Below are 14,353 nucleotides of genomic sequence, written 5' to 3'. Positions count from 1 at the left end.
CCCCGAACAGGGATAAATGACCACGCTGTGGGGCCGCCGGGCGGTAACGGGGGTGGGCAGCTCACGGACCGGGAGCGGGACCGGGAGGGGCAGGGTCTCAGTGAGGGCGGGGCTGCGGCGGGGGCGGGGCTGCAGCGGGGCCGATGATTGGGCTGTTCATGGGCCGGGGCGGGGTCGGCGACGAAGGAGGGCGGGGTCAGGCCGGTAACGGGGCGGGGCCAGGCCGGTAACGGGGCGGGGCCCGGGAGCTGCCGCCATGTTGGCGGTGCCGCTGCGCTGCGCCCGCAGGTACCGGAGGGGTCGGGGGGGCGGCTCCGGCTCTGGACGCGGTGGCTGCGCTCCCCCCCAGCCCCGCTGGGGCATCACCGCGTTCCCTCCACGCTGCGAATCCTCCCCGCACCTCTCCTGTGCCGCCGCGTCCTCGCTGCAGCGCCCGCGTCCCCTGAATTCTCTGGCAACGCCCTGTACCCCTCCTGCATCTCCTGTAGATATTCCCTGCACCTTCCTGAGTCCCCCCGATAGCCTTTCCCCACCCGTACACTTCTCCTGCCTTCCCCGACATCCTCCCTAAATCCTCCTCGCACTACCGGAGCCCCTGCACGACTTCACATCCTCGGTGCACCCGTTCTGCACCCCTTTCCCACCGCCTGCATCCCTCCTGCATCCCTCCTGCATCCCTCCTGCATCCCCCCTGCCTCCCTCCTGCATCTTCCCTGCATCCCCATTCCCAAATCCTGCACCTCCCCAGCAGCAGAGGGATCTCCCTGCTCCCCTCCTGCTCCTCACTCCCCTCACCATAAAGAGCCTGTGCCCCCCCTTCCCGCACCCCACGGGAGGGAATTTTCCTCTCTGAGGGATTGTTCTCTCTGAGGACACGCAGGTGAAGAAGCACAGATGCTGCTCCTGCATTTACAGCTGTTGAGTGTGCCCCCAAAGTGTGCTGGTGGGGGGCAGCCCTGGGAATGGCCCTCACCCCACTGTGGGTGGGGTGTGCCAACCTGGAGAACAACCTCCCCTGAGCCTCCAGTGAGTGGGAAGGACCTGTAAGGTCCTGGGGGGTGAGCATTGGGGTGGACTGAGCTCCCCAGGGTTGGGGCTGAGAGCGGTTCCCTCGGCATGGGGAGCAGCAGCCTGGCCTGGGGTACAGCATACTGCTCTGTCACGGCTCTGTGCAGAGGCTGAGCTTTGCTGTGGTGAGCAGGGACTCCCTGAGCCTGTTTGGTGTCATAGGTACACGTTTCTGACGGGGATTGCAGCCATGGCCACAGCAGGGACACCCAGCCCCCCCAGCATCCCTCTTCACACCAACCGCCTGATTAACGAAAAGTCCCCATACCTCCTGCAGCACGCCCACAACCCTGTGGATTGGTAAGAGAAATGGGAGGCATTTCCCCCCTCCTCCTCCTCTCCTTTTGCCCATGGGGTTGAGGGACTCTTGTCTTCCCTCCACAGGTACCCTTGGGGTCAGGAAGCCTTTGATAAAGCAAAGACTGAAAACAAGCTGATATTCCTGTCAGGTAACCAGAAACAAGGCATATTTCATGTCCCCACGTGTCGGTCAGTAGATGATCAGATAAGCTGAGCTGCATCCCAAGCTGGTATGTGAGTAGCCATGTAGATATGGATGGCCACCAAGCAAGAGAAGACCAAGTGCTGGAGTAGCTCTCTTTGAAAATGGGCAGTACATGCAGGACCAGAGTCCTTGGCCAGTATTTAGGAGCAAGAACTGGAGAGTTCAGGAGACTTTTCTCCTCCATCTCTTGTCCAGGGAGGCAGCAGTTTCTGCCCATAGCAAGGGTCCCCACCTCTTGAGTGTTCTCCCCATCACATGTTTCCTGCTCCCTGCAAAGGACCATTCCTCACCCACCTGAGCTTGTTTGCAGTTGGCTACTCCACCTGCCACTGGTGCCATGTCATGGAGGAGGAGTCCTTCAAGAGCAAGGAGATCGGGGAGATCATGAACGAGCACTTTGTGTGCATCAAAGTGGATCGTGAGGAGCGGCCAGATGTGGACAAAGTGTACATGACCTTTGTGCAGGTGAGGGAGGTGTGGGCAGGCCCCAGGAGGCTTTGACTGGCTCCCTCAGGGTGTTGTTCGTTGTCATGTTCCTCAGGCAAGTGGAACCAGTGTATGGGGTGCTCTGGATGGGTCACAAGGGTGGGCAGAAGCAGACATCTGTCTTTGAGTGAGGCTCTTGGATATGCTGGAATGGCACAGAGCAGGTGCCTCTTGAATGACCTTGGCTCACATATGTTTTATCTTTCAGGCCACCAGTGGTGGAGGTGGTTGGCCCATGAGTGTCTGGCTGACCCCAGACCTCAAGCCCTTTGCTGGGGGGACGTATTTCCCTCCTGAGGATGGAGTTCATCGTGTTGGTTTTCGGACTGTGCTGCTGCGGATCGCAGAGCAGGTGTGGGACAGGAATGGTGTAGCAGGCAGGGCTGAACCAAAGGGGGAAGAGGGAAATTGGCTGGGCTTGAAGGGTGACTGGGTTAGGAGATTCAGATGTGAGAAAGAGTAGACCAGAGAACATGCTTTGTCTTGGCTAGAAGTGGGATTGAGCTGATTTGGGGTGGGTGATCGAGAACTGGAGGTGTGGTTTGGACTGGTACAAGGCAGGAACTGTTTTTTTCACTTTGCATCTTAGTGGAAGGAGAACAAAGATGCCCTGTTGGAGAGCAGCCAGAGGATTCTGGAAGCACTGCGACACACATCAGAGATCCTTGTGCAGGGCCAGGAGTCACCTCCACCAGCCAAAGAGGTGATGGACACCTGTTTCCAGCAGCTCTCCAGATCCTATGATGAGGACTATGGTGGCTTTTCCAAATCCCCCAAGTTCCCCACCCCAGGTCAGTCTGGTCTCTGCTGCTGAGACCTTCTGTGGGGCAGAGAGCACCGTGGGGGCAGAGCCCACCCCACAGCCTGCTGCTTTCTCCCTGTGTTTCAGTGAATTTGAATTTCCTGTTCACATACTGGGCCCTGCACCAGACCACTCCAGAAGGTGCCCGGGCACTGCAGATGGCTCTGCACACCCTCAAGATGATGGCCCATGGGGGCATCCATGACCACATTGGTCAGGTAGGAGTAAATCTTTGGGGGTAAGCCCCTATCCAGGAGGTGTGGGGTAGAGACATCTTCACATGGTCTCTGCAGGGCTTTCACCGCTACTCCACTGACCAGCACTGGCACGTCCCTCACTTTGAGAAGATGCTCTATGACCAGGGGCAGCTGGCAGTCATGTACAGCAAAGCCTTCCAGGTACAGCTCTGGCATCCCTTTGAGCAGCTCCCACTTCTGCAGGCTGTGAGGACTGGCCTGGTTTGGGGAGCAGCTTCAAAGCCTGTTCTCCAAGATACTCCCCATCCTATGGGTATGGAGCAATCCAACACTCCAAACTTCATCTGCTGTTGTTTATCCAGAAGTGCTGCACAAACCTGTGACAGTGTCACCCCAGGGCTTTGGGCATGATGGGGGAGGAAACAGCCTCTGGGCTGGTCTATGTGTGTCAGCAAACAATGCTGCTGGCCTTTGACCTTGGTATAACTCCAGCATTGCTCTCCACTGCCCTTCATAGATCTGCAGTATTCACAGATAGGAGATTTCCATTGAAGGTCTTACTCTGAATTCATCCCTCATTTAAAATCCTTGGACTTTCAAATGCTCCTTTGCCAAGTCCTCAAATTGAGATCTCTCACCATATCTTGCTGTGTCTCTTGCCCCACCCATGTAACACGGATGTCCACCCTCTGTCTCCTACAGATCTCTGGTGATGAATTCTTTGCTGATGTTGTCCGAGACATTCTACTCTATGTCTCACGGGACCTGAGTGACCGGGTAGGCTCTTCCCTGGGCTGAGCCAAAGGGAGCCACTTACCCTGCCTGCCCTGACATGTGGCTTGGGGCTGGTTTTTCCTCCCTTCCCTCCCAGCTGAGCTCAGTCTGGAGCACTGCTGAGGCTCATTAGCCAGGCTGCCAGCCCTGCAGTGATGGTGAGCTGGCTGAAAGTGCTGTCCTGGAGCTGGAGAGTGTCTCTGTTGTGCTTTTCCCAGGCAGGAGGTTTCTATAGTGCAGAAGATGCAGATTCCTACCCAACCACCACATCTGGAAAGAAGCAAGAAGGTGCTTTCTGTGTGTGGGCAGCAGAGGAGCTCCAGACTCTCCTCCCTGACCCTGTTGAGGGGGCCACAGAGGGGACAACCTTGGCAGATGTCTTCATGCACCACTATGGGGTGGAAGAGGCCGGCAACGTGGACCCCATGAAGGTGAGAGAGAGCAAAGACTTGCCCATTGCCAGGAGCACTGGGAGGGACCTGCATCCATAGCACAGAGGGATGGCAGAGCAGCCCCAAAACACTCAGAGTCCAACACCTCCCCAGCCTGATGGCATTCCTAGAATGTGTCTCTCTTTCCTTTCAGGACCCCCATCAGGAGCTGAAGGGAAAGAACGTCCTCATTGCCCGCTGCTCCCCGGAGCTGACAGCAGCCCGCTTTGGGCTGAAGCCAGTCCAGCTGAGTGCCCTGCTGCAGGAATGCCGCCACAGACTGTCCTCAGCCCGGGCACAGCGTCCACGCCCACACCTGGACACCAAGATGCTGGCAGCATGGAATGGTGAGAGGTGGCTCCATCCTGGGGACACATGCCTTGGCTGGACCCCCACCAGGGCCTGGTAGCAACCGGTCCTTCTGGGACTGGAGAGCTCCCACAGAGGCACTGGGTAGGCTGGGATCAGGGACTGTGTGGAAGCAGCCCCACACCTGCAAGCCTTAGGACCGTCAGGATACTGTTCTGGCTTTATTTCCCTCCCCAGCTGCCAGCAGAGAGCAGCATAACTCTTCCCCTGGTGGGCACAGATCCATCCCTACTGCTGCATGGGTGAGGGATCACAGCACTGTGTATCTGTCTAGGGGTCCTGCCTTGGAGAGCAACTGCAGGATGCCAGGCTCTGTTCCCAGCAGTAAATTCCTGGGTCTTTGGGTCTGGAGCTGGCATAGGATGGAGTTATCCTGCAAACTGGAATAGTCTTGAGCCCTGTATCTGCCCACAAGTGAAGGCTCAGCTCTTGCTGTCCTCTGCCTGTCTCTTTGGTGACAGTGAGTGACTTTATTAGTGATTGGGACTGAGCAGGAGAACTGAGACCTGACCTGCTGGCAGCTGGGAGGATGAGCTTCACATTGAGCATCCTTCAGAGGACTGACAGTGACCTTCTCACTGGTTCTGTGTGCACCTCCTGACCTGTCCTGCTGTCTCTGCCTCCACAGGACTGATGATCTCAGGCTTTGCCCAGGCTGGGGCTGCCCTGGCTGAGCAGGAGTACGTGAGCAGGGCTGCACAGGCAGCTGCCTTCCTGAGGACACACCTTTTCGACCCCGGCAGCGGGAGGCTGCTGCGGAGCTGCTACCGGGGCAAGGACAACTCAGTGGAGCAGAGGTGAATATGAGTATCAGAGAGTCCAGACTTACTGGCCACCTGCAGGTGCTGCCCAGACCCCCAGCAGTCCCTGTCCTCTCTTCCAGGCAGGACTGAACTGGGAGGGAGGGAGGCTGTTTTGTATAGAGCTCTGCTGCAGTTTAGGAAGGATTAGTGTCCCCTGGCTAGTGAGGAGGAACTGAGGTCCAAACCTTTACTGTTCCTCATCTTTCATGTTGGCAAATGTCTTCTCCTGCCTTCCCCTCCTGTACAGAACCCTGGGGCTGAGCTGTGTGATGGCCACAGCCATTGCTTTGCTTGAAGGCATCTCCTTGGGTAGCAGAGAGCAGTAAACAGAGCTTTGCTGGGTTGGAGAACATTTCCAAGCTGCTCACTTTAGAGATTCTGATTTTCCTTCCCTGTCTGCCACTGCAGTGCTGTGCCCATCCAGGGCTTCCTGGAGGACTATGTCTTTGTCATCCAGGCACTCTTTGACCTGTATGAAGCCTCTCTGGAGCAGAGCTGGCTGGAGTGGGCCCTTCATCTCCAGCACATGCAAGACAAGCTCTTCTGGGACCCTAAAGGCTTTGCTTATTTCTCCACTGAGGCAGGTGATCCCTCCTTGCTCCTGCGTCTCAAGGATGGTGAGCTCAGGGACCTGGCCACGTGTCCATGGTGTGGGAGGACTGGGCTGATGGCAGATGGTGGTGTGGCACTGGCCTGATGGCAGATGTCCTTTGCAGACCAAGATGGAGCAGAGCCCACCCCTAACTCTGTCAGTGTCACAAACCTGCTCCGAGCAGCTTGTTACTCTGGTCATATGGACTGGGTGGAAAAAGCTGGGAAGATCTTGGCTGCCTTCTCTGAGAGGCTGCAGAAGATCCCAATAACCCTCTCAGAGATGGCCCGGGCCACTGCTGTCTTCCATCACACCCTCAAACAGGTATGGGCTGGGGCTCAGTGTCCCCTGCAGGACCTGCTGTAGGAATTGGGGCTGGCAGTGGCATGGGTGCAGTCACAGCTCAGTTTTCTCCCTCCTACCACCCACCTTCCCCCTGGACAGGTCGTCATCTGTGGGGACCCCCAAGGAGAAGACACCAAAGAGATGTTGCAGTGCATCCACTCTGTCTTCAGCCCAAACAAGGTAGGGGTGCCTCCTGCCTGCCAGCCCTTCCCTGCTCTCTGCTGCCTGCACTGCTGGTGCTTCATCCTTTTTCCCAGTGCAGCTATTGCACCCATCCTCCTCTGTTCTGCCTCTCTTCTGGGAAGTATCCTGTCCTTTTCATATCTAAGCACAGCCAGCAGGGCCTCAGCTGAGCCCTGCACCCCTCTCTCTGCACAGAGCATGGCCAGCCCAGCCCAGAAGTTGCTGCAGCAGTGGTTGTTATTGCTGCTGGCTGTTTACACTGCTCTCAGCCTGCATCCAGTGCTTTCCCAAGGGGAAACCTTTCATTCCTGTGTGAATGTGTCATGCCCAGTGTGGATGTCTCATGTCCTGTGCAGGTCCAGTCAGTGCCTGGAGACACCCTTGCATCCTTGGAAGGGATGAGGCAGTGCCTTACTCTAGTTCTGGGTGCCACCAGCTGGGGGAGCCTGACTTTGCCCAAAGCTTTTGTCCCATTCAGCAGCTGTTGCTCTGTATTAAGGTTCCTGCCTGGTTCTGCTTGTCCTCATTCCTGCTTTGAAATGTATCAGTGCATCCCACATAGGCTGGAGTTGGCTGCATCTGGAGCTGGTGCCCATCAGCTTTGGTGGGAAGTGTCCCTGCCTTGGGGATGATGGCTTTGACCTCAGCAAAGCTGTGGAGCTGAGGGAAATAGGACTGGCTGCGAGTGAGGGGGCTCAGCGTTTGGATTGGATTCATCCCTGGCTGTTGGGTCCTGGTGCCAGGGCCTGGTGTTGCCCAGCCATGTTCAATGCCAGCACTGGAGGAGGAGGAACACATTCCACACATTCCAAGGGGCACTAGTGGGGCACACAGCTCTCTGTCCTTCCTCTGCCATCACCCATCCAGCAGTGTCCCCGTTCCACACAGGTCCCTGTTCGTGTGTGAGGCCTCTATTCCCACACTTGTCCCTTTGAAGGATGACACTGGGTGACCCAGTTTCCAGGAGCAGGAGACCAGCACCACTGTTAATAACCTGCCCAACAGCTGGTTCAGCCCTTGGTCCCCTGAGCCCACACTGGCAGTTTTGGGGTCTTGAGCAGAACAAATAGCATGGCCATGTCTTCTTCTTCCCTGCATTCTGGCTCTCTCCTGCAAAGCTGGTAACAAGTCTTGCTGGTGGGGATGCTCCTTCCCCAGGGGAGGATCTTACTACCCCAAGCTTTTGCATACTTTGAGGAAGGGAGGAAGATGAGGGCTGGGTATTCTGGATGGATATTTCCATGGCAGAGTGAAGCCATGGCCATGCCTGCCAGGGCTGCTTGCAGGGACCCTATGGTGCGAGGGGCATGTGAGAGTCTGCAGCTGGAGGCTGGCAGCAGGCAGGGTGGAAGTCTAGCTGTCTTTGCCCCTTGTGTATTCCTCATGTTGTGATGATGGGATGGAGCCAAAGCTGTTCCAGCTTGGGTTTGTTTCCTGGAAGAATTGTGGCAGGAGGGAAAAGCTCTCCTCCAGAAGAGCACAGCCCTCTGGACACATATCTGCCCTTCCCCAAGCATGAGTGTACAGGAGTGGTAGGAGCATGATCTCTGGCAGTAGCAGTGGCTCCTCACCTTGCAGAGGTGATGGGAGGAAGGGGGCAGAGTCCCACTTCTCAGAGGGTTGCAGTACCTTTGGGAGCAGCCCATTGCCTCCCAGCAGCCGTCCCTCTTTCCATGCTGTGTCACACAAACACGAGCGTGCTCCTGTTCCCACCTGCCTCCATCCCCTCCTCAGATCTCCTTCCCTGTCTCAGGAAGCTGCCCTGAGCAGAGCAGCCCTGGGTCACATGCTCCAGGGACATGGCTGATTTGGGAATTGCCTTTGCCAAGGAGTTGGGGCAGCATCCCTGTGTCCCCTGTGTCCCCTGTGCCCCCAGTCCCTTCGTGCCAGCAGGGTGCTGGGGGCCAGGCTTGTGTGCAGGAATACAATTAATTAGGTCGTTCCAGTAATTAATTCCTTACAAACCTCACCCTGAAATCCATGCTGTAACAAAATGCTGATGATAAAATTGCATTGAGGTTGTGATTTGAAATGGACCCTGGGTCTGGAATAGCCCTTTGCTGCAGGCAGCTCTGTGGGGATTCAAATAGGGGTGATGCTGATAGCTGTTCCTGTGGGTGTCCTGCTGCTGGGAGCAGAGGTAGTTGGATCCCTTCTCTGGGGCTGGATCCCAGCTCCTGGTATACATCCCTGCCCTGTTAATGGTCTTTAGGGTAATTATGAAGGATCCCATTATCTCCTTGGCTGCAGAGCGCTTGCCTGCTGCTCGCCTTCATCCTGACCCCATGAGAGGACCTTGGGGAGCTTGTGAGAAAAATGAATAATGAATTTCAGATTGGACATGAATTGGTAATTAATCACTCCTGGAATTAATTCCAGACAGAGGTGAAGAGGGGGGAGATTGGGGGGAGCAGGAGGCAGACAGGGAGACAGGCTGAGCCAGAGCTGGGTCAAGCAGATGTGGGGTGATGGGGGATAGGACAGGACTGCAGCAGCCACTATCCAGGGTAGGGGCTTGGGGATGTGGTGCCCCCCTGGGGACACAAGGGTGTGGGCAGCCCTGCCAGGCATGAGTGAGGCTGTGTGGGTGTTTCTGGGTGTCAGTGCTGGGTCTTCTGCTGGCCCTGCTGTAGAGGATGCTGCATGGCAGGTGTGCAGTGCCATGGTGGGAGATGTGTGTGCTGTGAGAGGCAGCATTTGGTGTCAGCATCCCTTGGTGGCATTGGCATGAGTAGCAGGGACATGTTGCAAGTGTCCATGCTCAGCAGACACATGCAGGGCTGGGACTGGGGCAGGAAAGGGAGAGATGTGTGCTCCAGCAGCAGGATATTCCCTCTGTACCTTGGGAAGGGACAGCCTTTTGCTCACCCTTTGCATCTTTTGGGCTTGCAGCCAGCTCCTGGCCTTTCTCCTGATTAGCCTGCAAGCCCTGAGGCTTTAACCAACATTTTCCCTTTCAGAAAAGCTAATTATCCTGGCAGCCCAGTCATCACCTCTGGCTGATGCTGCTGTGTCAGACAGGAAAGCCCCTGACCCACTGCTCGTTGCTGCCTGAGTTTTTCTGGGAAGCATGGGGAGGGCAGGAGGAACTGGGCTGCAGGTGGGATGGGGCAATGCTGCATCTGTTTCTGGGGCTGTCCTGGGCTGGGCAGGTGTCCCAAGGAGCTGGCTAGGCTGGGATGTGCTGATCCCTGTGCTTCAGGATGTGTCAAGTGTTTGGTGTGGTTCAGGGAGGCAAAGCTGCCACGTATCCACCATGCTAATTCCTGCATTATGGGGATGTGACCACTGTGGGACAGAGGGCTGGAGTGGGTCCCTTCAGCTCCCCATCCCCTCCCCATTTTGGGAGAGTGTGTGTGGGGACAGTGCCAGCCCTCAGCATGTCAGTGGGGCAGGAAGAAGCAGCTGCACTCTCTGACTCTCACAGCTCCTTTTCTGGGCAGGTGCTGATGGTCGCAGATGGAGACAGCACTGGGTTCCTCTACCGCCAACTGCCTTTCCTCGCATCCCTGGAGAGGAAGGATGGGAAAGCCACTGCCTATATTTGCAGCAACTTCACCTGCTCCCTGCCTGTCACCTCTGTCCAGGAGCTGCGTGGGATGCTCAGCTCGTGAGCCCCTCGGTCTTGCTGCCCACGGGAAAGCAAGAGTGGGACAGACTGGCATGGGAACACTGGAGAACAACAGAGCCACCCTGAGCACCATCCCAGCTGGTTCCCTGGCAGTGCAGTGGGGCTGTGCCTTTCCCCACCTGCAGCATGTCAGGGGCTGCTTGCACTGCTGCTCTCAGCACAACTGGCTGTGGTCCTGGGTGCTGGTGTTGGTATGGCCAGGAGACACCCATGGAGGAGCATCTCCTGGCCCTGTATGCACGCTTGCTTCTCACCCCTTCTTGCTAAAGAAAAGGAAAACAAATTAAATATAAATCCCAATGTTAATGGAGAAGTCAGATGGGAAAACTGTTTGGGTTGCTATAGTAACCCAGGGTAACACTGTCAAAAGCACCTGGATGACTTGGGAGTCACATGCCCTTAAAAGTGTTACTGGCTACAACAGCTGTGGTATTTTTCCATTACAGAGGAGATTGTAACATACATTAACTTAATATATAGTGCATGAAAAAAACCTGCTGATTACAAGTGATGTAAAGTTTATTCTCCCTTTCCTCTCCTCCTTCCCTCCCTGTTCTCCCTGCTTCCAAATGGATGAGTACCAGTTTTTCAGCATCCCTCTGACACCCTGGGCTCCCCCAGCATGGCACCTCACCCCAGCTGGCTGGATGCCATCATCTGGCAGCAAAATGGCACTGCCCACTGGCTTTCTAGTGGGTTGTGCCAGGATTTGGGGGTCACTAGCCAGGAGAAATGCCTTTGAAGTCAAATGGGAATTTTGCACTTCATCTGAGTGCTTTCTGTGCTTGTGGAAGAGGAGTGGTTTTGCTTTCTCTCCTCTCTTGGTTTTAAAAGCCTGAAGTGTTTCTGAAAATCCAGCTGAAAATTGCTGGTTTGGCAGATGGCTGCCTGCTTTCTTTTGGGTTTTTTTTTCCCTTTTTTTTTTTTAGCTTGGCATCTCTGCTGTGGGGATTGATTTGACACTCAGAGCGAGTTGGTTTGTGTCTGCCAGGAGATGATCCTCGGCGAGCAGGGCTGCTGCTGAGTGCCTGTGGGGAAGCCCACACAGATGCCACAGTGTCCCTGAGGTGGCACAGGGCTGGGGTGATGTGCTGAGCCCATTTTGGTGCCCACCAGCCCCTCGTGGCACAGACACTGAGTGCTTCCCTCCCATCCCCTGTCGCTTGTTGGTGTCTCTGCGAGCAGCCCCCAGGCAGAGCTGTGCTGTGAACCTCTGTCAGGATGAACTGGCTTCACCTCTCAATAAAACAATACAAAACAAAAAAGAGTGAGAAGTTTTTTTTCTGTGATGAATAACTGTTGTTGTGGCACCTCTGATCTCCCAGTACCTTTGCCTTGCTGCTGTCCCTGCCTGCTGGTGGCCATGTCCTGTGCTTCCCACACTCTGCCTGTCCCTGGAACCACCCCTGGCCTTTATGACTTTAGCAGGGGAAGGGTTTGCTTGAGTTCTACTGCAGCTCCCCTTCTGGACCCCTTTGCCAGTGCTGGGGCTCCCAGGGGTGCTGCTCATCACTGGTGACTACAGTGGTTCAACCCTCCCAGTGGTGCATCCTGTCGTCCCTTTCCTGTCACCACCCCTCCAATTTCATTTTTTTCAAGGGTTGTTTTCTGGAACAGTTACCAGGAGACAGGGCTGGTGGGTGCTTCCCAGCCTGCCCAGGCTCTCAGGATGATTGGAGTGGGATCTCCAGGCTCAGGGGTCCTGTGCCACTTCACACTGTCTGTTTTCCTGATCCCTTCCTGCATTCCCTTTGGTAGCAGATGCAGGGGTTTTCTCCACCAGTGCTGAGGCTCAGCGTGGCTGGAGGTGGCATCCTGCACTCCCCCTGCTCCTCTCCAGCTGCAGAGCTGTCAAGAAAGCTCTCCAAAGGCACAGCAGATAACTGATGTGCTGCTTTTTCCCCACAAACACTTGGGTTTGCCATCAGGCTGCTGGAGATGGCACAGGGGGACTTCCCCCTGCCCAGGGCTCTGGGCTCACCCGGGAGCCTTAGCAACCATGGATGGGGAGAAACAGGTTTTCTCTTGCCATCTTTTTAATATAAACACCTGCTTTAACATTTAACACATCAGGAAATGTGCAGAGCACCCCATTATCAGAGCACCAAGGCAGGTGGGAGACCTGACACCCACCATGCCCCTTTGGGGGGTCCAGGACTCATGGGGTGAGGGTGAAGCACTGTAAGCAGCCATCCTTTCTGTGCTAATGAGGCTTTCCCTCTAATTAATATTCCCTGGAAAACCCAGCTCTGGTTCTGGATCTCTCAGCTTTTATCTCCTGTGGCATTGATGTGACATCAATGGGAGATGAGCTTTGAAAGCTGTTTGTTGTGGGGGATGGAGAAGGGTGGATCCTGGATCCAACTCTGCTCCACTGTCAATACCCCCATCCAAAACACATGTTGTGGTGCAATTTTGGCATGCCAGCCTTTGAGAAGGTACATTGGGCAAAATAATGAGGTTTCTTAACCTGGGCACATGGTTAACTCACACATGAGCACCCCCTTGTCCCACACTTGGGTGGCCAGCACCTGAGCACTGATCTGCTTATGCCTGAGTGGACGATTAGCTCCTGCCTGAGGGTTATTTTGGGCATGAACAGGCAGATTTTGGTAGCTGGGTCTGCTGCAGGAGGAGGCTGTTTGAAAGTGCTGCTTAGTGGTTGCTCTGGGAGTGATAGAAAGGCTCCATGATGTCCCAAAATATTAGGGGAACCCATGACAGGCAGGTGCAGGGGGGCAGGAGATGTGGGGCTGGTATGAGGAGTCCCTCCAAAGCCAGTCCTGGGCTGTTGAGCCCAGTTACTCCAGTATTCACCCAGAGGGAATTTGCAGCCAGCAAACTGCCATGGTGAACCCCCTGAGTTTCAGCCTCCTCTCCTGGATAATTTGGGGGGCTTGCCAGGATCTCCTTGCAGGGGATATGGGTGGGGATACATGGTGGGCACTGCCCCCAGCATTTGCCTTGCACAGATGTTCACACCATCCAGCTCCAAGTAATTCCAATATTCCTGACAAGTGAATTTGCAGCTGAGGCTGGCCAGCACTTGCTCAAAACATGTTTCTTTCTTTTTAAACTAACCTTCCATGCAGCTTGGGACCAAGGGGACACAGCCAGGCCGTGCTGTGAGGACTCTGTGCTGGGGGTGTCCCCCGTGGCTCAGCTGCTGCTTTAGTTTCCCCTCCCACTAAAGCACATTTCTATCCAAGCCCTGTAGCACCTCTGCATGGCCCTGGAGTGTGTGCCCTGCCTGGCCATCCCCTGAGCCCTTCTGTGCTCCAGAGCTGTGCAGAGGAACTCACAACTCTCCCCAGGCTGGCTGCCTTTGCCAGGTGCACTGGCCGAGGCTTTTTGGGGACCATCATCCCCACATAATGCTCAGCTGCTCTGAACAGGCTCTGTACCCACAGTCCAATGCTTAGAACCAATTTACCACTTGGAAGTCTCCCATTCCTGCCTGGCAGCTGGAGCAATCCCAGCCACTTCTCAACCCCCCTTGGCCAGGGCTGGGAAGGCAGTGAGGGGTGTGCAGGGATGGCTGAAGGCCCTGTGGTGCTGCTGGAGGCCATGTGCACCCAATTAAGGGTTGTACAATGGACACTTGGCAATTGCAGGCCAGGGCAGGGGTGCACAAGACCATTAATCCTCCTTTTATGGAGTTTTGGTATTTACTGACTGCGGTAACTGTTGCATTGAATCAAAATTAAATGTTTATTTTGGAGGCTTTACAGAAGGCCAGAGGAGGATGTCCAGGGAGGAAAGTGCAGTGTTGTGGGTGCCTTTTTGGGTGCCTGGGTGGGAGGGGTGTTTTGGGGGTGTACAGAGGAATCAGAACTGCAGTGGAGGGGTGACCTTGCTGTCAGTGTGGGGATATCCCCAGCTGCTGTGCCAGCCTGTCAGTCCGGGTGAGGCCACAGTGGCATCTCCACTGCCTTCGGTGTTTTGTGAGCTGCTAAATTAGAGGTGAGAGATTCTGAGGGCTCCCAGGGAGCTTGGGCTGCTAATCAAAGGGGAACAGGCTCTGCTTTCCATCTGGGGTTTTATCCAAGACTCCAGGAGGGCTGAGGCTGCTCCTCTCCCTGTGGCCGAGTAGAATTTGGGGTTAACACCTTGTACTGCAGCCTGGCAGGAGCCAGTAGCAATTTCATGGTATCACCTGAGACTACA

The 14,353-nt window shown here is 55.5% G+C and overlaps 1 protein-coding gene across 5 annotated transcripts; it reads left to right on the top strand.

The window, feature by feature from the left end:
* The first annotated feature begins 177 nt into the window (after positions 1-177).
* Positions 178-11,215, top strand: SPATA20 (spermatogenesis associated 20). Of its 5 annotated transcripts, none has more exons than XM_033518700.1 (16): positions 178-288; positions 1,231-1,368; positions 1,453-1,517; positions 1,884-2,038; positions 2,268-2,411; positions 2,649-2,850; positions 2,949-3,079; positions 3,155-3,259; positions 3,761-3,835; positions 4,051-4,263; positions 4,418-4,610; positions 5,261-5,429; positions 5,844-6,052; positions 6,152-6,351; positions 6,435-6,552; positions 9,999-11,215. In XM_033518700.1, the coding sequence occupies exons 1-16, from the start codon at positions 257-259 to the stop codon at positions 10,250-10,252; spliced, it is 2,403 nt and encodes an 800-aa protein (XP_033374591.1). In that variant the 5' UTR covers positions 178-256; the 3' UTR covers positions 10,253-11,215. The 5 variants fall into 5 exon arrangements, with proteins under 5 accessions (XP_033374591.1, XP_015501586.1, XP_033374594.1 ...); XM_015646100.2 differs by having other exon boundaries at positions 6,472-6,552; positions 9,999-10,492; XM_033518702.1 differs by lacking the exon at positions 178-288 and adding an exon at positions 315-1,026.
* The last annotated feature ends 3,138 nt before the right edge of the window (positions 11,216-14,353 follow it).

Source organism: Parus major, chromosome 18, assembly GCF_001522545.3.
Source record: "Parus major isolate Abel chromosome 18, Parus_major1.1, whole genome shotgun sequence".
NCBI lineage: Eukaryota > Metazoa > Chordata > Aves > Passeriformes > Paridae > Parus > Parus major.
Note: the sequence above shows the minus strand (reverse complement) of the source record. Positions and strands in the feature narration are given on the sequence as shown.

Excerpts from the sequence above, each read along its gene's own strand:
- SPATA20 (XM_033518700.1), top strand. The coding sequence starts at position 257 with ATGTTGGCGGTGCCGCTGCGCTGCGCCCGCAG. Across the intron at positions 2,039-2,267 it reads TGTACATGACCTTTGTGCAG|GCCACCAGTGGTGGAGGTGG; the intron begins GTGAGGGAGGTG and ends TTTATCTTTCAG. Across the intron at positions 4,264-4,417 it reads GCAACGTGGACCCCATGAAG|GACCCCCATCAGGAGCTGAA; the intron begins GTGAGAGAGAGC and ends CTTTCCTTTCAG.